This window comes from Stenella coeruleoalba (genome assembly GCF_951394435.1).
Source record: "Stenella coeruleoalba genome assembly, chromosome: 2".
Lineage (NCBI taxonomy): Eukaryota > Metazoa > Chordata > Mammalia > Artiodactyla > Delphinidae > Stenella > Stenella coeruleoalba.
The window spans coordinates 42,297,378-42,322,636 of NC_137147.1; the positions used below are offsets into that span (position 1 = coordinate 42,297,378).

At 36.9% G+C, this 25,259-nt stretch overlaps 1 protein-coding gene across 4 annotated transcripts; it reads right to left on the reverse strand.

Moving 5' to 3' along the window:
• Positions 1-987: 987 nt before the first annotated feature.
• PSMA3 (proteasome 20S subunit alpha 3) lies at positions 988-23,649 on the reverse strand. 4 transcript variants are annotated; one of them, XM_079914455.1, is made up of 12 exons: positions 23,465-23,500; positions 20,827-20,909; positions 18,281-18,359; positions 14,716-14,834; positions 11,934-12,035; positions 11,782-11,855; positions 9,684-9,756; positions 8,098-8,163; positions 5,103-5,149; positions 2,978-3,045; positions 1,587-1,651; positions 988-1,181 (listed from the first exon to the last, which is right to left on the reverse strand). In XM_079914455.1, the coding sequence occupies exons 4-12, from the start codon at positions 14,716-14,718 to the stop codon at positions 1,137-1,139; spliced, it is 543 nt and encodes a 180-aa protein (XP_079770581.1). In that variant the 5' UTR covers positions 14,719-14,834; positions 18,281-18,359; positions 20,827-20,909; positions 23,465-23,500; the 3' UTR covers positions 988-1,136. The 4 variants fall into 4 exon arrangements, with proteins under 4 accessions (XP_079770581.1, XP_079770579.1, XP_079770578.1 ...); XM_079914453.1 differs by having other exon boundaries at positions 14,716-14,839; XM_079914452.1 differs by lacking the exon at positions 18,281-18,359 and having other exon boundaries at positions 14,716-14,839; positions 23,465-23,649.
• Between the last annotated feature and the right edge of the window lie 1,610 nt (positions 23,650-25,259).

Here is a 25,259-nt window from a genome sequence, read left to right on the forward strand (position 1 = left end):
TTCTAATAGCTGAGAAGCTTAGTTTTAGATTTATCTGATATATGTTTTTGAGGTGGCTTAGCTGCTCAGATTTAAGTTTCTTGAGAACCATTGTCTGTTTTTTTAAAGAGGATTATTAGCTATTCCAATGTGAATTTAAGAACAGATGTACTCACAGTACAATGAAAATAGAAGATTCATGTGCCATTCATACTTTGGAAGTTGGAAAAGTATAGAATGGTCAGACTGGCTTAGGGATACTCAACTTATTATCCATCCAGCTTAAGTTGTTTAGGTGTCTGCCCAAGGCCACTGGTGTCATTCTGAGTTAAATATACGGGTTGTAAGATGTAGCAGGTAATTTTACATAAAAGCAGCCATGGTAATGAGATACTGCTCTTGAGTTGTTTGTATAGTAGTTAAGTATTCTGGTATAATGATTTGCTGTTTAAACTATACAGATGTTCAAAGTCCGGCAACACCCTGCTGCTAATAAACTCAGTGACCTCAGGAAAGCATGACAGTTGAATGGAGTGATACTGGCATGAGGCCAATAAAGGGTGTGTGTACGCCTGGCACGCTTGGCCTGAGTTCAGACTGTTTCTTCCAATACTCATTTTTCCACTCAGTATCAGTTCTGTTTCCACATGCATTCTAATTTATTTTTAAGCATTAAATGTGGGTATTTTTATTTCAGCTTTACAGATCAAGAAATTCTTTAAGTGACAGGATAGGGGCTTTCTGAATCCTTAAATCCACTCCTCAAAGTAAAAAAAAATAAAATTCTAAAGATTAACAGTGTCTGATGACCGACAATCATCTCACTAAATACAAAATTGGGCAGTGGCATCAATTGCCTACAAAGTTGGTAGGTACTTTTTACACAACAGCCCAGCAGGATATGATCTTTAGGTTATAGATGAGTGAAGAAATGGAGTTTTGAATTAATCTGATTCCAGAGCAAGGAATTTTACAACAGGCATAAAGCAGCATCCTAATGCTGAATAAATATGTGCTCAGCTACCCCCACCAATTTTGTCAAGCAGATATTAACCAAACTTCAGTCGTTACAAGACAAAGATTTAATGAAAGTTTGTCAGTGGGTATGTATTAATCCAAAGGGCTAAATAGTTAAATAGAAGTAAACGAAGTAAATGTTACATGTTATCATCATCTGATTCATCTTCTTCCTTCAAAGATTCCTGTTAAAGAGAAAAGTGTTTAAAATCAATTTTTAGCATTGCTATAACAGCCTGAATCTAATTAAGCACTTGTCATTAAAATTCTTTGTAAGTGAAAATGAACACTGGTTTAGAATAAGACATTCAAGTAAAGAAACGGGTAACTAAAGTACATCTTGCTGTAACAATCAATGACTATATTCTTGATAGGATACACACAGTATGAAAGCATTAAATGTCCTGAAAAAACTTTGCCATTTTCACAAGCACAAAAAATTTTTTTTGGAACCAGGGCAACTTTATCCCCATTGAGGATAACCTAGAAAGTTTTCATCCTTCAGTTCAGCTCAACTCTTAAGGGTTATTTAAGAAAATTCAACGTATCTCCATATCTTCAGCTAGAATCGTTTTCATGCTGTGGCTTACCTTGGCATATTTCTCTGCCTCTTCCCTTATATCTTTTGGAACAATTTCATGTCTTCCGTTAGTTACTGTAAATTAAGCCATATATTTAAATGAATTAAAAACAAGGACTGTAATTGTGATTTGCAAATACCATATAATCTAGCCAATCTACAAGTGTAAATACCAGATTCTCTGAACTCATCTTTGTGTGTTTTCCCTACATATTAAATCTGCCCAAATTTAGCTCTTATAATAAAGAATACATTATGCTAAGATTTATCCTGATGCTATTAAGTCCTGAGCATTCATTCACAGCATGGTTAGATTTTAAAAGCTGTCCTTGAAGCCTTACAGTTGCCATGCTAGAAAGAAAAATGGTGATTTCCCAGTAATTCTTCTTTAAAATATGCAATGGGGCTTCCCTGGTGGCGCAGTGGTTGAGAGTCCACCTGCCGATGCAGGGGACACGGGTTCGTGCCCAGGTCCGGGAGGATCCCGCATGCCGCGGAGCGGCTGGGCTCGTGAGCCATGGCTGCTGAGCCTGCGCGTCCGGAGCCTGTGCCCCACAACGGGAGAGGCCACAACAGTGAGAGGCCCGCGTACCGCAAAAAAAAAAAAAAAAAAAAAATGCAATGGATGTTTCAAAAAAAGTAAATAAACTAGTCACAGCTTTAGTCAATTATTAAGCAGAGCTTTTCCTTCAAAAATAGAGTACCTCCTAAATTTGTTCTGGCTCTGTTTGTATTAGAAGGGCACCCAGTGGTCAGAACACATTGTGGCCAATATTGCAGTTGAATGTGTGCCTATTTCATGACCCAGCAATTCCACTCTTAACATATATTTCTAAAATGCTACTACATATGTGTACCACAATAGATGTACAAGATGTCCACAGCTGCATTGTTCATTTTACAGTAAACAAACACTGGAAAGTGCCTAACGGTGTAACAACAGAAGAGGAGATGAATAAAGTGTTATTTTCAGACAACAGAACACTGTACAGCAAGCCAAATGAACAAAAATACTACTGTATGTAACAAAACTGATTTACACAAATATAATTTTGTGAAAAGAAATGAGGAACAAAAGAATCCATAATGTCTAATTCCATTTATATAAAATTCAACAACAGGTCAAGAACTATGGTGTTAGGATTCAGGATAGTGGTTACCTCTGGGGAGAAGCCTAAGGGGTGATCTGGGGGGCTGGTCTACTTGTTGACCAAAGCAGTATTTACATGAATGTATCCATGTTGTGACAGTTATCAATTCATTTGTTATTTGTGTACTCTTATATGTGTATACACCATTACTAATTTTTTGTTGTTTTTAAGAAAAAATAAGGCACCCAGTAGTACATTAGGTTTGGTACAGATGACTCTGAGAGCAAATAAATGTAGAAAAATAACTTACTTTCACCAACCCAGCTGAGCTCTAGTTCAAAAGCTTTATCCTTAACTTCATCATGTACTATGTAAATTCTAGAACAGAAAGAGGACGTTAACATTCATTTGGTCATCTACATACATAGTTCATGCACCTAGCTCAGCAAATTAGAACAGCCATTCCTAATGTAAGTATCTATAAAATGATACACACATTATATACAGTCTATTATGAAAATTACACTAGGACTGATTAAAAAATTAAACACTCACTACAAAGGATTCAATATACCTTACACCTTTACAACCCAAGTTGTTTCTTTTGATTTTTTTTTTTTTTTTTTTTTTTTTGTGCTGTATGCAGGCCTCTCACTGTTGTGGCCTCTCCCGTTGTGGAGCACAGGCGCCGGACGCGCCGGCTCAGCGGCCATGGCTCACAAGCCTAGCCACTCCGCGGCATGTGGGATCTTCCCGGACTGGGGCACGAACCTGTGTCCCCTGCATCAGCAGGCGGACTCTCAACCACTGAGCCACCAGGGAAGCCCTTGATACATTCTTTTAGAGACATACCTGAAAGATACCTCCTAAGGAACATATATTCAAATGGGAAAAGGCCATCATTCCCTGTGTGCCTTTTCAGTATATTTTTTTCCATTCATTAACTGATTTTTTTAAAAACCAAACTAATTCATTAGTTTACAATTAGTGGTCTCTTCGTTCTGCACCTTCTTGGCAGGAATATTTTTAAACCCCTTAAGGTATGTCCCTTAACCTGGCCTTCAAACAGTACATGACAAATTGCTGCCAGCAAGAAGGCACTGTCACACAACATATTAAAGTAGAAGTAAAAACAAAGTATCAGCAAAACTTTCTTATTTTATACTTTCCACCATCTTATACAACAAAGTAACGAAAGTAATTTGGAGAGTATTCCTAAAGCCTTGCTTTAAGAAAGCACCTTAAAATTGCTAGAACTAAGTAAAAGAAGCATAGTGCTCCATTTTATTAAATGATAAAGGGATGGCTTTCCTACACGGAACAAAGTAGAGTCTAGTGTTACATTTAAACATAAAAGGTGCAGGAAGAACTGATTTCCAGAAGACTTCTCAGTGAAGGAAATTGAGTTATCATGTTAAACTGGTGTGCAATTCAATAAGGATTACTTTTTAACTAGTTCTATTATATGTTAGTTGCCAGTGTCCCCTAGGTTGTTATTAACTGACAGTCATAGAATGGAATGGATTCTGCTTCTTCACAACTGGAAAGGGGGGAAGGGTCTCATGGTAAAGGGGGGTGGGGGGTGGGAAGTGAGGGTAGCAGGAGTGGTGGACGATTAGTACAAAATTATAAAACACTTGTGATTTTAATACTTTGCTACAACCATCAGTATAGAGATTAAGGGTACCATTCAAATAGTATATTTATTATTATATAATAGAGCCCTCCAAGACTTTTCCCTTGCATGTGTTATTAGATGTAAAACCTGAGACACGTGCACAAAATGCTGACTAGACCATGTTCATGTAGTTCTAATGTGGAGTAGTTAGAAGTCTCTGTGAATTCTCTGGAATATTACATTTACTACTTTTAACTCTGAAAAGCTGGCTGCAACACCAGCATTTTATTAGATTTTTTGAAATACCAAATGCCTGCCTTCTTTGATGTAAAAAAAATCATGGGCTTTGAAGCATGTTCACTGAGCTTTTACTGGCTTTGTTGTTGCTTACTATTACTGTAATATGAACTACTTCAGGCTTTCTTCAGCTATTGCTAGATGTTTTGAAACACTGCTCTTTTCATCTTGTTACAACTTTAGCTGTAGACCTTAAAGTTGTAAGCTAAGGTTAATATTATCGGGACTTCTGAGATTTAAGAAGTCGGGAGCTATCAAATGAAGTCCGTAGAGGTTCACTATATCCTCCTATTCTTGAATTCTGTCACCTGAACAGGAGTATATTTTGTCAAAAGCTATTTTTCCCCATCCTATTCATTGTCACTTGGATATTCTCCTTAATGAGCCATCTGAGAATGTTGGATTCACCTTCTAAAACTTATGCAACAAGTTATTTCCAAACAAAACGGCCTCAGGGTTAATGTATAAGGTAAGGTCAAGTGAAATATTTTTGTCAATGCTAAGGAAAATTTCAACTTACATTTTTGCAACTTCTTTAACAACATCACAGCAGGTCATTTCTTTCATCTACAGAAAATAAAATATATATTCATTATGTTATGATTCAAAGAAGAACGCTTTCCACCTGTGTAACTTTCCAGGTTCTTTCCACAACTTTTATCAGTAACCCCATGCTCTTGAGATAGATTCTCAGATATAAAACCAAAGAAAATAACCTGAAATACAAAAAGACCAGAACCAAAGTTTTTTATTTACAGTGTAATGTTTTTTAATGATTATGCCAAAACATATTCTGGACAACCCTTGGGCACCACTAATTTTGTGAAAAATATTAAAGTTTATAAAAATCTAGATTCCTTTATGAATTTATTCACAGGCAGACCCTGACATTTAAAACATTAGCAAAGAAATGTTTTTTTCTTTTCTTCTTTATAGCCAATTCAGGATAATAAAATGTAAACAAACCACGAATACCTTCTATATTCTAGAGGGGGATGAAGGAGTGAAATAAATTGTCCCTCATGAAACTGTTTAAGACAAAAATGCAAAATGTCAGGGAAAGCTTTGAAGAACCAAGATCTGAGTGGGGTCTTAGTTGGATCTGATTTGATTTTGAGGAAGATAAATGAACAGCACAAAGCAAAAGTGAACATTTGGAAATCAGGGTAGAAAAACAGCCCTTAAATGCCCAGCAGAAAAGTCTGCTGTACTGTAGGTACTGGAAGTAACCAATGCAAAAATTTTTTTAGGAATATGTGTTTCTGAACACAGCTGACAAAAAAAGAGCAAACTAGTGTTCATATTCTGGATATGTGGAGGAGGATGGAAAATGGTGAAAAATAATGAATATAGTCATACAGCAGTCCAGACTTGAGGTGTATATCTAGGCTTATTATTTATTTTTGGTATTTTTTTATATTTAGAAATCTTGATCACCCAGCTTATACAAATAGGTAAAATATTGGAAAATAACAACTGTTCACTCAATCTAGATGGAGATATTTTGTTGTACAGTATCTTTTCTGATGATTAATTTTTTTCATGTTAAAACTGGGAGTGAAGAAAAGGAAAATACCAATATTCATACTTTTGCCCTTACATGTTAAGTTCTATATTTAGTATATTAATTGTAACATACAAAGACAAACTTAAACTTGAAAAGATACATCTTAAATGTCAAAAATATTTTTATATATGTTGGTAAAGTTTATTTCATAAAGTTATATTCTTGGTAAAACAGAACACAAGCAGAAAAGCAGACCAGAGTAATGCAGGGGTTGGCAAACTCTTTTTGTAAAGAGCCAAGTAGTAAATATTTTATTAGACTTATTGGGATATGGTGTTTGGTCCCCGTCACCAACTAAACTCCACTGTTGTACTAGGGCAAAAGCCAGAGACTGAATATGGCTGGGTTTCAATAAAACTTTAAAAAGCATTGCAACTAGAGATTATCATACGAAGTGAAGTCAGAGAAAGACAAATAACCATATGACATCACTTATATGTGCAATCTAAAATGTGACACAAATGAACTTATCTATGTAACAAAAACAGACTCAGACACAGAGAACAGAGCTGTGGTTGCCAAGGGGGAGGGGACTGGGGGAGGGATGGAGTGGGAGGTTGGGGTTGGCAGATGTAACTATTATATACAGAATGGATAAACAAGGTTCTGCTGTACAGCACAAGGAAATATATTCAATATCCTATGATAAACCATAATAGAAAAGAATATAAAAAAAGAATGTATGTATTTGTATAACTGAATCACTTTGCTGTACAGCAGAAATCAGCACAACATTGTAAATCAACTATACTTCACTTTAAAAAAAAAAAAATGCAGGCAGTGGGCCAGTTTGCTAACCTCTGATTTAGAGCATATGTTTTCATCATTAAGTGTACATGTTCCTCAATAGAAGTAATCGTTCTCAATTCTTAAGTACGATTTGTTAGTATTCCCATTCCTTGCTAGGATTTAACCACAGAGGACAAAAGAACAATTGTACTAAACAATCTATTTTCAAATTTCCACATAATACTACGGAGAGATCAAAGCAAAAGAGAAGATAGTAGAAGACAGGGACTTAGCACAAACCAGGGAGTATATGATGGAAAAGAACACTGGTCTAAGAGTTATTAGGTCTGTGAATTGTTCATAAGCAATATTCTATGACTCTAGCCAGTATGTTTAACCCAGGGCTGGACTTGGACTAAGTGATCTCTAAAGTCCTTTTGTCAATTTTATCAATACTAAAATACCAAACATAAATTAGGCTTTTATACGTCTAGAACTTGCCATTAAATTCCAAGCACTAAAAAAATGTTTTCTAGGACCTAGCCTTAAATAAGCTGAATAAGTTAATTAGTTGAGCATTAATATTTAAATGTATATAAAATTTTTTCTCACTGTAATTTACCAAAATGTTGATGAATCATACACCTGTCTTTAGGGAAGTTTCTGATAAGCAATGAAGAGTTGGTGGGTACTGTTTCAATATAAAGTTGATCAATTTATGGCTAAAAGGAAAGCCAGCAAATTTTTAAGAAACCTTTTTCACACTAATAGATAGATGATGGGTTCCCATGCCCTATTTAGCTAGGAACAAAAAGGAAAGAGAAGCAAAGGAGCACAGACTCTTAATGTGTAAGACTTCCACAGACAAAAGCTGTTCTCCAGATGGAAGAAATGATACAATAAAAGAGCAAAGTTCTCAGCCTAAGGGTCACAGGGCTCCATGAATGGGCTTCAAGGATTTTGTGACATTATATGAAGATTTGTTCGTATTTTTTTTGGATTAAGCAGCCACCAAAATCATAAAGGGATCCATGACCCAACTCTACAGGTAATATGCTACCAGCTTTCCTACTCAGCCACCTAGCTAGCAGCTTCAGAAAGCTCTACTCAAAACAGCAAACCACACTTGGAGTAAAAGGTTTAGTTTGTGGTGATAAAATTTCACCACATGAGGATAATGCTATAGCAAAATTTCAAGCAGTAAATATGTATGTATTACCTGAAGCTTTTCGATTTCTGTCTTTGCAGCTTGTCTGGCTTTGCCAATGGCACAGCCCCAATAACCCTATTTAAAAAGAACATACACGAAAAATACATATGTATTATTAAATTAATATACTATCATAAGTCATTAATGGCTACTGTTTATTTAAAGGTTAATGAAAGGTTGTTAAATGACATTCAAAAGCACATCTGGAGAAATATAGTCAAAAGACATTTTAATGACCACCAAGGGACTCAAAACAATTAAAATAACTTAAATCTAGAGTAATCTGTATTATTTTCAAGAAGTATATCCAAAGAAAAACAAATTATTTCATTATGTATATACACTTCATGAACTATAAGCACTTCTGAGGACAGGAATAGAAAAAATTTTAGCATTCTGACAATGGAAGTTATTTTAGAGAAAGAAATAATTCCTAAGAGTTAAATAAGCCTTTTTTTAATATATACATATGAATTATGTGTGTGTGAATATATACTGTTTTTTTTTTTTGCCACACCAGCACAACTTGTGGGATTTTAGTTTCCCAACCAGGGATTGAACCTGGGGCCTCAGCAGTGAGAGCACGGAGTCCTAACCACTGGACAGCCAGGGAATCCCCTAATTTATACTGTAAAGGTTTTTTTACTTGTGTAACCAGTGTATAAAGACAAAACATAAAGAACATTTTTTTTAATGAGTATTAAAAAAACCATAAAAATCTCAGAAGACACTTAAGAAAAGGTAATTAGAGAAACGTCCAAGAAATCCCACTTGAAATCCTTTTTAAAAAGGGAATTGGGGAACTCCCTGGTGGTGCAGTGGTTAGGACACAGGCTTTCACTGCCATGGACCTGGGTTAGATCCTTGGGTGGGAAACTAAGATCCCACAAGCCGTGTGGCACAGCCAAAAAAACACAACAAAAACAAAACTTTAAAAGGGACGGCATTGGGCTTCCCTGGTGGCGCAGTGGTTGAAGAGTCCGCCTGCCAATGCAGGGGACACGGGTTCGTGCCCCGGTCCGGGAAGATCCCACATGCCGCAGAGCAGCTGGGCCCGTGAGTCATGGCCGCTGGGCCTGCACGTCCGGAGCCTGTGCTCCGCAGCGGGAGAGGCCACAACAGTGAGAGGCCCGCGTACCGCAAAATAAAAAAAAGGATGGCATTACATTCACTTTTACATTCATTTTTAAGATACTGCTAATATTTGTAGTAATAAAGGAAATAGCACATATTCAAGATTTTATCTTCACTATGCAGTTTCTATAATAGCATATTTAAAGCCACAAATCTGGGACTTCCCTGATGGTCCAGTGGTTAAGACTCCACACTCCCAATGCAGGGGGCGATCCCTGCTGGGCGAACTAAGATCCTGCATGTGGCATGGCTCGGCCAGAAAACCAAAAAAAAAAAAGCCACAGATCTTCCTCTGCCTCACATTCATAGGTTATTGTCATTAATGTTAAAACAAGAAAAAAATGTTACCTTCCTTGAAAGAATATTAAAGAAACCTCATATAATCCAAATACATGATTTAAGTGCTTAATGAGAGACCATTAAACTAGAAATAGAATTTCAGATGATTCAAAACTACTCACATATGAAACACCCGATGGGTCAATCATGTAGAGTTGTGCACCATCATTCACACTGTAAGACCCTAACATGAAACTACATAAAAGTAAATTAGTAATTTTAAACCATGATTCTTAATACCAGAAAAGTATTAAAAAGTACAGTGATAGGGCTTCTCTGGTGGCACAGTGGTTAAGAATCCGCCTGCCAATGCAGGGGACCCAGGTTCGAGCCCTGGTCCGGGAAGATCCCACATGCTGCGAAGCAACTAAGCAACTAAGCCCATGTGCCACAACTACTGAGCCTGCGCTCTAGAGCCCGCAAGCTACAACTAGTTAAGCCCAAGCGCCTAGAGCCCGTGCTCTGCAACAAGAGAAGCCACCACAATAAGAAGCCCGCGAACCGCAACGCAAAGCAGCCCCCACTCGCCGCAACTACAGAATGCCCGTGCGCAGCAACAAAGACCCAATGCAGCCAAAAATAAATAAATTTATAATAATAAATAAAATTTAAAAAATAAAAAGTACTGTGATAAAAATGCAATTGTACTTTCTAAGACAAACATTTACTAATACCCATATAACTCATAGTAAACACTTTGATAATGTAGTTTGGATAAAAACTAGTATATACTTGAAAACTTTTCACAATTCATGTGCCTTTGTTTAGTATTAAACTTTCTGATGAAACTTTCCTGAGAGGACAGCAGTGGAGAGAAAGGAGTACTGATAGATGGACAAGTAATAAGGGGGCCCAACAGCTAAAGGAATAAACATGAAAAAGCCAAGGGGACAAAATTCCTGATGTGAATACACTGAAACTACCTAAAACTCTTGTTCCACCCTTCATTCTTTTCTGGCTATTCCCCGGTATTCCTCCATTTATTTTCCTGCAATAAAAATTGCAGGAAAATTGGTTCAATGCATTTTTTTTATGCTCAACAAATTAAAATTAGGGTATTAAAAAATCATATGAATTACTGATATTTTGAAATTACAAGTAGAAAAGAAACCAGCCTTATCATTTCATGTGCAGAATACTGTAACAGCTACATCCCATTTAAGAACATCTGACCTATTGCTTAAAGTATATCAGATGGAAACTAATGAGAAAACTGAAGTGTCAGTATAATTGGCTACTAAATAGTAACAACATGGAATATATTTAAAATCAGTTTGCCATTTCCTGAAAATGTTTGGGTTTAGTTCCAGATACTTTTTTCCCCCAGTTTTATTGGGAAATAATTGACATACATTGTTATATAAATGTAAGGTGCACAGCATGATGGTCTGATTTACATACACTGTGAAATGATTAGCACAATAGGTTTAGTTAACATGCATCATCTCATATAGATACAATTAAAAGAAAAAAAACTTCCTCCTTTTGTGACGAACTCTAAGGGATCTACTATATTAAAAATTTTCCTTTTTATCACACATCAGTGTTAACTATAGTCATCGTGTTGTACATTATATCCCTAGTACTTTAAAAGTTTATATACCTTTTGGGACTTACCTTGTGGGGCAGTGGTTGGGAATCTACCTGCCAGTGCAGGGGACATGGGTTTGAGCGCTGGTCCTGGAAGATCCCACATGCCACGGAGCAGCAACTAAGCCCGTGCACCACAACTACTGAGCCTGTGCTCTAGAGCCTGCGAGCCACAACTACTGAGCCCATGCGCTGCAACTACTGAAGCCCACATGCCTAGAGCCCGTGCTCCACGACAAAGACAAGCCACCGCAATGACAAGCCCATGTACTGCAACGAAGAGTAGCCCCCTCTCGCTGCAACTAGAGAAAGCCCGTGCACAGCAATGAAGACCCAACGCAGCCAAAAATAATTTTAAAAAAAGTTTATATACCTTTTGACCACCTTCCTCCAGAGAATTTATTATAATTAGATTAAAATATTACTATGAATTCTGTGTTTTATCCTGTCCAAATCTGCATAGTCTTTCATTTTTCAGTTTTTATTTTTAAGTACATCATTTTATTTAATCACTGCCCTAATACTTCTTGATGATACTTCATTTTTTAAGGGTATAAAAGGCTAATTAGATTCTGAGAAAACAAATACCTACAGTACAGATATCACTGAATATCTCAGTAAATTTCATACCTGCAGCCAAAAGGTCTAACAGCACTGTAGAGTGTATAGGCATGTACATACATGGCCACTCTGTCTGCAAGATGCTGTGGGGAAAAACAGAAGAGCTTATTAATACTCTTCTCTTTCTGTTCCAAAGGCTCTTCAACATGTTATCAGCTTACTTTTAGTGGAATGTTATATCCAAAGTTAGATCTAAAGTTGGAAGCCTCTTCTCTAGCAATGTCTGCTAAAGAACGAGCATCTGCCAACAAACCCGCTACGGCCTGAAAGAAAAAAAAAGTACCAATTCAGTAGATAACATTCCTATCACAAATCAAGGAAAGTATGCAATTATTACAGGCTTATTTGATATTTTTAACAAGTATCACTATTAGAATAAATCTGTTTGGCTTAAAGGTCTTTCTTTACAAGGCATTCTGGCATTTTGATGCTTGAGTACGGGATTACAATTTGGAAATTTCCCAAGTGTGACTACATTGTTTTGTCCATTGATCACATTCAGAAAAACCTCCATGTCTCCCCATTCTCCACTTCATTATAAAGAACAAAACAACAAAAAAGAAGAATATAACCATTTGTTTTGGTTAGAACTGATCCTTTATTTAAAGCCATTCTGTGTTCAAAAAGCTATTAAAAGTTTTCACCTAAAAGGCACAACCTCAAATTCCTTTTTCAGCTTAACTAATAAATTGTAATGACAAATCAAAACATGACAAACCACAAATCTGGTGGCTTAGAATTGCAATTACTAAACCACGTGCTGAGACATCCCAGGGCACTATAGTGAACTCAGAGTTGTGGGGCATTTTAAGTTTGGGGGAAACATATGTTGAAGTACTTAACGGTTTCAACATTAGATCATTCTACATTCTTTTTACTGCCATCCGCTCGTTGAAAAGCTGGGTTGCCATGATATAAAATAAGTACTGTGCAAAAAACAGTGCAGAACAGGAAACGGGGTGGAGGTGGGGGGCGGCATCTAATCCAATTCCAAAGTTTAAGAAGTTGTGCAGTGCACATTAGTTAACTGTGACTGTTTAAAAATATTTTTCTTTTGCTGTATGTGGTGAGTTTGTTTTTGTTTTGTTTTTACAGCTACTAAGTTTTTAGGACACAACCACTTAGTTGTTTAGACCTACATATATAATAAACAGAACCACTGGGTATTTCTTTTGGTCTAGGGAAGCCATGAAAACAGAAAAAACTACTGAAACACTTATGGGTACTGGGAACCAGTGGCACAGAAGATTTGCAGAATTTAAAAATAAGTACTATCAAAATTTTTAACAGCCTTTTTTTCTACTGCTACCTAGTAGTAGTAATAATGATGAAAATCCTTAACATATTATTGATCATTCATTACATGCTAATAAGCATTTTACATAATTATACATGAAGGTAGGTAGGTACTATTACCACCATAGTTTTGCAGGTTAGAAAACTGCTGTTTACAATAACTTCCACAAGGATACCCAGGTAGTAATTTTCACCATTTAAACAATCTTCCATTGCTTTGGATAAAACCCACTGTGAAGTCTAAAAATTTATCAAATCACTTGGAGACAGAACATTAATCCTTCATTTTCTCCAACCCTGTTCAATGTCTAAATGTTTTGCCAATTTCCAGCTATAAGGAATGCCATCAGTTTCCTGGCTTTAAATAACAAATGGGACAAATGTGAAAATTCTAGGATGATAAAATTCTTTCCATCACTAAAATGCTTATAAGCATATATGATTTTTTTCCAAAATATACCTATCTAAAGTTTTTTTAAGTGAAAGAAAGCAGGATTCCTTACCTCATACCAGCTAGGTTACAATCTGGCAAGTTTCAAGAAAACATACCAGTTTCACTGGCAATAATAAATTTGTTCAGGAGAGAAAACAAGTTCAAAAAAAAAAAATCTGAAGCAAAAAAAAAAAAAAAAAATTTTTATCTGTAGCTTTATAGTTTACTGGCTATATTTTGCTAGTCCTTTTTGTGTTTGTAACACATCTCATTTAGAAATAACAAAGCTACTCGTATTTCAGCAGAATGAGTGGATCCTATAGGATCTCACCCTGCAGAATGGTCTCTAGAGTAACACACAGACCATGCAGACCCAAGTATGAATCCCAGCATATTTCTTTACCACCTGTGCATCTTTTTCTCATCTGTAAAAATGGGATTAATATTACTTGTACTGGGTTGTCAGGATTAAATGAGATAATTTATGTAAAGAACTAGCATAGTACCTAGCACACAGTGTTCTCTTTTCTTCCTTGACTTTTCAGTAAGCAAAGTTAAAAATCATTTCTTTTCTTTTTTTTTTGGATTGTTGCTCTTACTGAAGAAAGTCTGACATCTATATAGGATGACTTCAGTATATACCAGTAATGTATCTATGTCTTGGCCTGCAACTGTGCAAAGCAGTCACTCAAGATACCAGCTGCATGAAATAAATACAGTGATGCTTATGAAGCTACTAGAAAGCATGTGTTCACTTTTCCCTTCATCGGACATCCTTTCCTGATGCTCCACCTTACTATAAAGGTCTTCTCTTTCTGATAACATCTTCAGTGTAACAGTGATCCCCAGAAAGGATACAAAAAGCCAAAGATTCATTGCCTCTCAAGCATGTACCTTCATTGATCTATACTGCCAAGATTTCTTTTTAACCCATACTTCTCACCCCCTCCCCCCCTCCTTTTCTTAAGGCAACTTGGTTTTTCATATCTATCTCCAATCAGGTTATACAATAAGAATGCTACCTTCCTTTTAGACAGTGAGCTGTTCACAAACCAGTAACTTTCTGATTACTTCTATAGCTGCTCTCTGCTGTTTCTGCCTCAGTGCTGAAGTATTAAATGGGTTCTTAACAATCACATTTTCACATATTCCAGTTAGTTATTTCACAAGAAACTGGACAAGGCAAAAAGGAACATTTTTAAATGTAACCTTACCATTCCGACATGCCGATCAACATTAAAAAGTCGTTTGTTAGAACCTTCTTCATAAAGTTTAGAAAGGACTAATTTTTCTACCCCAAAGACAACGCCATCTTTACATCTGATTCCAATAGCTGTACTGAAACAAGTAGAAGAAAATCAATTTTTTTAACTGAAAATAAAAGAAACTTTGTAAACCCAAGTTTAAAAAACAAAAACCACGAAAACAGGCAAATTTGTTTCTTAAAGCATATCAAGTCTTTAAAATAAATACATTTGAAAACTAGAAAGGACAGTCTAAAATGTGATGAATTAGATCCATATAAATAATCATGTGACCAAAAATCTCATATCATGACATGGAAAGATATTAATACATAAGTGAAAAAAGATGCCAACAAAATATGTACCAAATGGCACAGTGTCTAGCATATATTAGCCATCTTACAACAAATGCCGACTAAAGTCATGTGCAATTAAAACTGGTATGTAAGGGCTTCCCTGGTGGAGCAGTGGCTAAGAATCCGCCTGCCAATGGAGGGGACATGGGTTCGAGTCCTAGGCAGGGAAGATCCTGCATGCCGCGGAGCAACTAAGCCCGTGCGCCACAACTACTGAGCCTGCGCTCTAGAGCTCGCAAGCCACAACTACTGAGCCCGTGTGCCACAACTACTGAAGCCCATGCGCCTAGAGCCCGTGCTCCACAACAAATAGAAGCCACGGCAATGAGAAGCCCGCGCACCGCAACAAAGAGTAGCCCCCGCTGACCACACTAGAGAAAGCCGGCATGCAGCAACGAAAACCCAACGCAGCCAAAAAAATTAATTTATTATTTAAAAAAAAATGGTACATAATATGCATACAAAAGACAGGCTACATACAAACTAAAAAGTTACCAGTGACTATTCTCGGTGGAAAGATTATAATTCTTTTTCTTTCTTTTGCTTTTTCTGCAATAATCATGTGTTGCTTACTATTTAAGTGTAAAAGAATAAACATTTTGTACAACTGTTTAAAACAAAGTAGATCAAAAAATAATCTGAAGTAAAATGTGGAGAAATTATACATTGCCACTTCAAGATGAAAATACATGAATTACTTTAATCTTCTAATTCTTTTAACAAAGAGAAACAACCAGAAAAATGAGCTGAGCCACAGGCACAAATATGTAAAGAATTGCAGACACTCCTTCCCCCACACTTCAGGTATCTTTTCAAGTTTAAACTCCTTGGCCCAGCTTTCAGCACTCCCCAAGAATCTGCAAAGCCCATCTAGCGAATTCAGTTTCCTGTTATAGAGGTCTTGTGCTCTACCAAATTCAACCTCACTGTCACCCCTCAAACACCTTAATGTTCATTTTTGCTTTTCTGTCTTTATTGCGGTTATCCTGGGTACTAGAATACACTTCCTCCTCACCACTGCCCATTTAAATAAATTTCCACAAACTTTTGCAAAGTCACTTGAATAGCCTCAGGTAGCCATTCCCAATTATCCCAACTCATCATCTTCCTCACCTTTCAGAACCTAAAACATTCTTTTTTCTAAACTAAAAGTTCTAAAAGTGTGGTTTGTGAGGTCAAAATTATTTTCATAAAAATACAAAGACAGGGGCGTCCCTGGTGGCGCAGTGGTTGAGAGTCCGCCTGCCGATGCAGGGGACACGGGTTCATGCCCTGGTCCGGGTGGATCCCACGTGCCTTGGAGCGGCTGGGCCCGTGGGCCCTGGCCGCTGAGCCTGCGCGTCCGGAGCCTGTGCTCCGCAGCGGGAGAGGCCACAACGGTGAGAGGCCCTCGTACCGCAAAAAAAAAAAAAAAAAAGTGTGATGTTTCTGATAGTTTATAATGAAATATGTCTAATTTGGAAGCTCTGTTATAACTCAGTGAACCAATATTTTCCAAATGACCAACTCACAATGTTGACGGGTAAAACATGCAAAGTGTAAGACAGCCCAACAGATTTTAATGTAAAAGTAGAAAAAGTTCATTGTTATGTTTTCTGACTCCACACTGCAACTAATCTTTAAGAAACTAACATTTGTCCAGTTTTGGTATAGTATCATAAAACAACATGAAGCCTGATTTGTTTCACAAGCTCCAACAAAAGTAACAACATACTGAAGCAGAAGGAGATATGAGACTCTCTTTAATTAAGATTCAATTAATTATTGAGATTTACAAAAATGTAAAACAATGCCACTCTTCTCACAACATTTTTTTCTATGTTTTGGAAAAGTAATTTGCATTAAAAATGTTATTAATGGGCTTCCCTGGTGGCGCAGTGGTTGAGAATCTGCCTGCTAATGCAGGGGACAAAGGTTCCAGCCCTGGTCTGGGAGGATCCCACATGCTGCGGAGCAACTAGGCCCGTGAGCCACAACTACTGAGCCTGCGCATCTGGAGCCTGTGCTCCGCAACAAGAGAAGCCGCGATAGTGAGAGGCCCACGCACCGTGATAAAGAGTGGCCCCCGCTTGGCACAACTAGAGAAAGTCCTTGCACAGAAACGAAGACCCAACACAGCAAAAATAAATAAATTAATAAACTCCTACCCCCAACATCTTCAAAAAAAATGTTATTAATGTTACTCAAATATTTTAATAAATGTTAATTTAAATTATTTGTTAACATGCAGTTGTGTTTATTACTGTTACTTAAATGAATTTATAAGTATTTTTAATTTTTCAGTTTCAATTTCTAATATGGTAAATATTGATGAACCAATAACCTGCATAAATAAATGCTCTTCAGGGTGATGTTAAATATTGATAGAACCTACAACCTACATAATTAAATGTTCTTCAAGGTCCTCAGTGATTTTTTTTTCCAGGTATAAAGGGGTCCTAAGGCCAAAATTTTGTGTACATTTTTGTTCCAAACAATCTAGCCTTTCAGTTATGTTGCTCAATCTTCCTTTCATATCCTGTCTCCTCAATGAGGCTAAAGGGAACGATTATAATTTTACCCCGTTTCTCCTTTTGCATATTACCTGCTAGGAGCATACTTTTATAAAATAGTTTTGATCATGATATATATATATATATTTTTTTTAATAAAATGTTTTTAAGTATTCACTTATATGTCAATTATTTGTTTTGGTAGTTCCTATGCTTAACGTAACAGGTACTCAAAAGTATTTGCCTTCTAAATTCCCGAGATTGAATTTCTATCTCCAGGACTTCCCTGGCAGTCCAGTGGTTAAGACTCCACGCTTCCATTGTAGGGAGCATGGGTTTGATCCCTGGCTGGAGAACTAAAATCTGACATGCTGTACAGGCACAGCCAAAAAATAATAATATAAATAAAAAATTAAAAAAAAAGAATTTATCTCTTTTTAATGCAGAATATAATCATATCAAATTATTTGGTTAAATGTTTTCTATCAGTTTATATGCCAGACTCGTAAGAAAATTCATATGTAATTTTTCTATTTTCTACTTTCTGTGCCCACAAAACAAACATTTTCAAATTTCATTCTTATGGTAAGGTATATGAAGTAGTTAGGTTAGATGTCCACATCCCAATTTTACAGACAGAAAAGTAACATTCAGAGGACTGAATAGTGGAAACCTATATAATATTACCATTAGGCAGCAGCTAGGAGAAAAATTCACATCTTCTGATCCTCATCCAGTATTCCATCATATCAAGTTACACAGATCCCTTTAAAAGAGGAACTTTCCTAGTAATTTTTCTTTATGCAGGAAAAATACATTAATTTTTAATGTTTCCATTTTAAAAAATTATATTTCTTCAAGTTTGCTTAAATGTAACTGTTTTAAACCATATTTAGAAATACTTTATAGAAAACAAATTGCTAAGATACCCAGACCCTCACAGGCTAGTCTCAATTTTCTGGGTTACAGATGACTTCAAAATGCATCTCCAGTTTTTCCCTTAGTCAAGACATCTCCCACCAGTTTTTTACACCAATGAAAATGCAAGAATGCAAAGGAGGAAGAGAAAAACAATGACTTCCTCAAGTCTTTCTCCAGCTCCTTGGCCTATGAGCCTATCTTCTTTAACCAACAGGAAAAAAAAGTGTCAACTTATTTTTTCTTTTTTTTTTTTAGGTCTTTAATCCATTTTGAGTTTATTTTTGTGTCTGGCGTGAAAAAATGTTTTAATTTCACTCTTTTTTACATGTAGCTGTCCAGTTTCCCCAGTACACTTATTTGCTTTCATTTTTTTTTAATTTTTAAATTTTTTTATTGTCAACTTTTTTCTTGAATTTGACTCTCTTCTAAACTCTTTCAGGCCTTGCACACAACGACAAATACAGTGCAGCCTAAAATTCTTAACAGCCTTACTTCTATTATATTATCAGATACTGACAGTTTGTAAGTAACAATATCTATAATAATACATTTAAACACAGAATCTACTAGCTTCATTAACAAATCCTGTAAGAAGACTTAAAAAATATTTTTGCTCAAAAACTTTAAAATACTATTTCATAAACCATTAGAAATCCACATACCTTCTTTCTACCACCCAGAAAATGTAAAAAATGAACATTTATTTATTCAGTAACTACTGAGGGCTATGTGCTAGCCCATGCAAAGACCAGTTACAGTCTCTACCCTCATGAAACTTCCATAATCAAATATCGAAGATACTAGTAGAAAGTGAAAAAACTACATCTACACGTGGACTTTTCTAAAATTCTGGACACATTTCCCTACTACACAGGTTTTCATTATAATGAAAACACCAAGCTCAAACATCAACACCATTTGTTTAGTAGGCCTAAAAAAAAATTTTTGAGAGATCTGAATGAGATGTCATGAACAAAATTTTTTTCATCCCGAAGCTGCTTTAGATTCAAAAATACGATTATTTTTATATATATATATATATATATATATATATATATAAATAAAACTGAATCACTGAGCTGTACACTTGAAACTAACACAACATTGTAAATTAACTATACCTCAATAAAAAAAAAATTAAAGGGGCTTCCTTGGTGGCTCAGTGGTTAAGAATCTGCCTGCCAATGCAGGGGACACGGGTTCGAGCCCTGGCACAGGAAGATCCCACATGCCGCGGAGCAACTAAGCAACTCAGCCCATGCACCACAACTACTGAGCCTGTGCTCCGCAACAAGAGAAGCCACCGCAATGAGAAGCCCAGGCACCGCAATGAAGAGTTGCTCCCGCTCGCCACGACTAGAGAAAGCCTGTGCGCAGCAACAAAGACCCAATACAGCCATAAATAAATAAACAAACAAACTCTATTAAAAAAAATTAAAAATGAAACCAGTTTGTGCAGACTATGTTCAATTAGAAATGATTTTTTTTTTAAATGATCATATATGAGACACAGATGTAGAGAACAAACGTATGGACACCAAGGGGGGAAAGCGGCGGGGGGTGGTGTTGGTGGTGGGATGAATTGGGAGATTGGGATTGACATGTATACACTGATGTGTATAAAATGGATGACTAATAAGAACCTGCTGTATAAAAAAAAAAATTTAAAAAAAAGATCATATAACTGATTGCAAAAATTCTTCAATATAAGACTCAGAGAATTTGTCAATAAGCCAGTAATTCAACTAAGATGTTACAGTGGTGGCAAGGAATCATTTTAGTGAATTACTCTAAACAAAAAAAGACAGAGTGAAGGAAATAAGTCCAACGGGAAAATATCTTAGTGATCCTACACCTTTTGGAGTATGGCAGCAGAAGAGAAAAATAAAAAACATCCCTGCTGAGATGATCATGTGACCAACTGCACAGGACATTTAAAACACAAGGAAATAAAAGATCAGACGATAAAGTCGCAATCCTAATGGCCAAGGAAAACAATGATATGTATCAGGAATTTGAAAAAGGAATAAAGGTCTAGCAAAGATGTTGATGAATTTGGTTTTATACACTTCATTTGAGACTTGGCAGAATGTCTAAGTGGATAATTCTGGAGTCAACTGAAAATATAGGCACATGGAAAGATCTGGCCTAAAGAGAGATCTGGAAATGACTAATAAATTGAGATTATTTTAGGGCATATATTATTCTGTGCCAAAGTAACATAACAAACCCTAATTACCAAAAATATAGAAAAGAAGACATTTAATACCTGGTTAAAACATGGTAATTTCAAGTAAAACAATGTTTCTTACCTACTATTTTCCACAGCCTTCATAGCATACTCAACTTGAAAAACTCTTCCATCAGGAGAGAATGTAGAGGCTGACAGGTCATACTAGGAGGAAAAGGCAATAATAAGCTTATAATGATGTATCTTTGGCAGTAATAACCTTACACTTTTTTTTCCCCCTAAATGGCTTACACATCAGAAATGTGTGTTAAATCTCAACACAGATTTTGCTTTAAAGAGAAAGGGGAAGCATGTCAGAGCAGCAACAGAAGCTAAGACAAAGTTATACACTTTAGATTTCTGCTAGAAAAGCAATGGATACAAGTCCTGCATCAAGTCAGAACTTTTCCCACACAGGAAATGGCTCATTTCTGAAAAAACTGCTATGGTAAAAACAGCATTGGAGCATTTTAATTCATAGCTGTGGCACTAAGAAACTGAGGGACCTTGGACACATCATTTAGCATTCAGACATTTAATAAGCATCTATTATATGTTAGTCACTATAAGGAAATACAAAGACTACTCATTCTAGAAGTCCTTCATCTTCAAAAATCAGACCATGAACAAATCTAGGAGCTGAAGATACAGCAGTAAATCAGAAAAGGTACTATGATGAAAATAAGACAGGGTGAAGTGATAGTCTCAGGGACTACCACAGACTACCTGATCAAGTAAGGCATTGTTGGGGCAATTATATTTAGTTATTTAGGCTAAGCTAGAATTAATAACAAGTAATTAGTCATTTAGGATATGGAGGAGGAGCGTCCTGGTATTTGGCATAAAAGACCTTAGGGTAGAAATAAGCTGAGCACAATAAGAAAAAGAAATAAGGCCACTGTATCTTGAGCACCATAAGTGGTAAACAGAAGAGTAAACTATATCAGAGGCATATAAGGGCCAAACTATGTTAAGTCTTTTAGGCTGGAGTAGGAAGTTTTGATTTCTATTCTAAATCCAACAGAAAGTCATTGGAGTTTGAGGGGGAAAGGGGGAGAGGTTATGTCTAATTTTTTTAAAACGTTGTTCATCTGGAAAATTAATTAGAGAGGGAACAAGAGTGGAAGCAGAGGTTAAGTATTCCAAAGGTAGTGTCTTAGACTATAGAAAAAGAGATGGAAGGTGTTATCGTTGGAGGGTACAATCAGAAAAACCTTGCTAATGGATTGGCCCTAGGAGTAGAGTAAAAAAGAAATTAAAAGTGCATCATAGATTATTTTTCATTTGCGCAACTAGAACTCGCCCATTCACTGAAATGAAAATTGTAGGAGATGCAAAATGGCAAGGGAAAAAGAAAACCCAGAGATCTACTTTGGACATGTCATTTGAAATGGCTATTAATCAAGTGGAGAGAAATGTCAAGAAGACAGGTCTTCATATCCAGAGTTCTTGGGACAAGTAAAGACAGGAGATAAGTCTTCAACAGTGGTGCTTCCTGGTCTCAGTTTGTTGATTTGTTAAATGAAGATCCTTAACTCTACCACTGTAATACCGAAATATCTCACCTGGTTATATTATCAAATATTTTTAAAGCGTTTGTAGAACCCTTTAGAACACTATTAATCTAGGGTAATATTAATGTAGTTGCAAAGTCAATTTGCTACAACAGGCATTACTGAGCATCAACTAATCCAAAAACTATATGACAATGTTAGCATCTCATAACCGAATGGATTAAACCATTCCAAGTATAAGTTGCGTATTATCAAACTCGGAAAACCAGTATTTGGGCCTAATGGTGAGTATAAAAGTCTTGTGCACAGTAGGAGTATAAAATGAACTGAGAAACCCATCATTCAATGCCTCTAGTGAAAACCACCAATAAATATTTCTAAACAAAAACTATTTTCTACATGGAGAAATACATAAAAGGAGTAAGCAGAAGATTGCATATATGCAGTTCGTTTGACAAAGGAAAGTAGTAGGCCGAAAAAGTTAACAAATCCAACTCCAAAATCCTGAACTGTCTTCAAAGTCAGAAGCGGTTAAGTCTGTAGCTAACCATTTAAACGCTTAACGGTACTGACACCTCATAGTGCTGTTAAGTGATTTGTACAGGAAAAGCTGAGACACAGGAAAAATGGAAAGGATTCTTCCGATTCCGCTTTTTAGACTATTTTTCTTATCAGTTCTGAGAAGGCTCCAGGGACTCATACAGAGCGGTCCATCACTACACTCGAAGGAAAGACAGAGAATCCCCGTGAGGCAGCAGCACCCCAGGAACTGCAAAGGGGTTCCTTGGAAAGCGGCGTCTCTGCCCTTGGACTCTCAAGCCGCCTTGCCTCAGTGGTTCTCAAGAGGCTAACTGTCGCCCAAACCCTTCACTCACACACAATTTCAGGCCCCACGAGTTTTCACTTTCGGTTTCCCTAAGCGACTAAAGAAAGTGACTCAGCAACCCAAAGCGGCTCCAAATCTAACTGCTGCGCGGCAAGCCCGCCACACCTGAGCTGAGAAGCTTCAAGCCACGGTCACTGCAGACGCGGGCCTAGCAATCAGCGTCGGAAAGACCCCCGGTCCACCGCGCAACTGGAAGCGGCCCACCTGCCTCCAGGAAGTACCAGCGCACCCCGGGCCGGCGCACCCCTCGCGGTCCGTCCGCGTTCCCTTCCCACGCTAATCCTTATGTAGACTATCACGCCGAGAGACAACGAACTCACCCCGGTGCCGATTGAGCTCATCGCGCTAAAACCCACGGGGACGCCTAGGTCTTCAGGATCTAAAGCGATCCCCCTACGCTGCAGCACGCAGACGAGTAACAGGCTCTCTCATTGGCTCTTCTTTCCACCAATAGCCTTCTCTGTGGCTCGTTCCTGGGGCCTTAGCCCAGGAACAGAGGATTGTGGGAAAAGGAAGGGGATGTGCGTGGGGTGCAACGCGCATGTGCAGAAGCAATAGAAGTGGGGTTACGTAGGATTCTGCTTACTTCTGAGAGTCAGGTTTCGGTCTTGAGGGTCGTTGAGAAACTTTAAGTTTTCGGATGGCTTGAGGAGCTGCGCCATTCCTTTTCCTAGGAATTATTATTTATCTTTTATCCCTCTCTTTCTCTGCCTAATTCTTTCTTAGAGCAAAGCAGAGAGATGTTCTTATACTCTTACAAAGACCAGAGAAAACGGTAGGGGAGAGGGTTTCCCTCCACCCTTGGCGGCCTTGTTCTAAACCAGTATATTGATGGCATCCCCTTCATCCACCTATTCTAACAAAAAAGAAGGAACGTGCGCTCTAAGGGTATCACCTTTAAGCTCAGGTCGGAATTTTACAGAAGCATTAGGACTCTTTGAGTGTGACTCTATTTAGTAGAATTAAGGATAAGACTGATTAACTATTATTTGTTGAGCTCTATATGTCCCAAGTACTCAGTTAAATACTGCTGGCTGATAAAACGGTGAAGGAGACATTTACATTCAGTGAGAAAAAATAGGCAACAAAAAGTAAATAGGCAAATAGTTGCATCTTGTGGTAAAAAAAAAAAAGAGACAATGGAAGTTTGAACTTTAGACCTATTATTGATACTTAAGGAAAGACTTTCTGAATGGGTGATATTTAAACTGAAACTTGGGGTTGTTATCGAAATATAAACTTGGCTTGTTATGGGAACTGTCAGATCAGTGTGGCCTGTCATAGAGATTAAGTGGGGGAGAGTGACAGGAAGTGAAATCAGAGAGGTGGAAGTGGGATCAGACCTTGTAGTGGTTTGGATTTTAATCTGATTTTAAATGGAAAGCCATTTTCCCCCCCTTTCCCCTGGAAAGCCATTTTTAACTGCTAAATACTTCAGTGTGTATTTCCCCAAAATCAAGAACATCATTTTACATATCCACAGTAAAACTATGAAAATTAGAAAATTAACAATACTTTTTTCTGATCTGCAGACTTCATTTAGATTTTGGCAAATCTCTCAGTAATGCCCTTCATAGCAAAAGAAAATCCAAGATCACACATTGCATTCAGTTGTCATGTCTCTAGTCTCCTTTAATCTGGAAAATTGTTTCTTAATATTTCTTTAGGTTTCATGGCATTAACACTTGAAGAATACAAAACATTTGCTTTGTAGAATATTCTGCAGTTTAGGTTTGTGTGACTTTTTTCATGATTAGATTTGGGTGATGCATTCTTTGTCAGGAATGCCACAAAAGTAACCTTGTATTCATATTAGAATCTTATATTAGGAGGCACGTGATGTCAGTTTGTTCCACTACAGATGATGTTAACTTTGATCACTTAAGATTTCTCCACTATAGTTTCAATTTTGCCCTTTGTAATTAATAAATATCTTGTGAAGAAACACCTTGAAACTATGTAAATATCCTGCAACTCCTTCACCTTTCACCCACTAATTATAGTATCCCATGATTCATATTTGAATCAATTATTATGATGATGGTTGCCAAATGGTGATTTTCTAATTCTGTCATTCCTTCCACAGTTAATGATTGGCTTTCTACCATGAGGTCA

Coding starts and splice junctions, on each gene's coding strand:
- PSMA3 (XM_079914452.1), bottom strand. CDS start 23,485: ATGAGCTCAATCGGCACCGGG. Junction 14,840..20,826: donor AAGGCTGTGGAAAATAGTAG/GTAAGAAACATT, acceptor TACTTGTTTCAG/TACAGCTATTGGAATCAGAT. Junction 11,856..11,933: donor GATATAACATTCCACTAAAA/GTAAGCTGATAA, acceptor TTTTCCCCACAG/CATCTTGCAGACAGAGTGGC.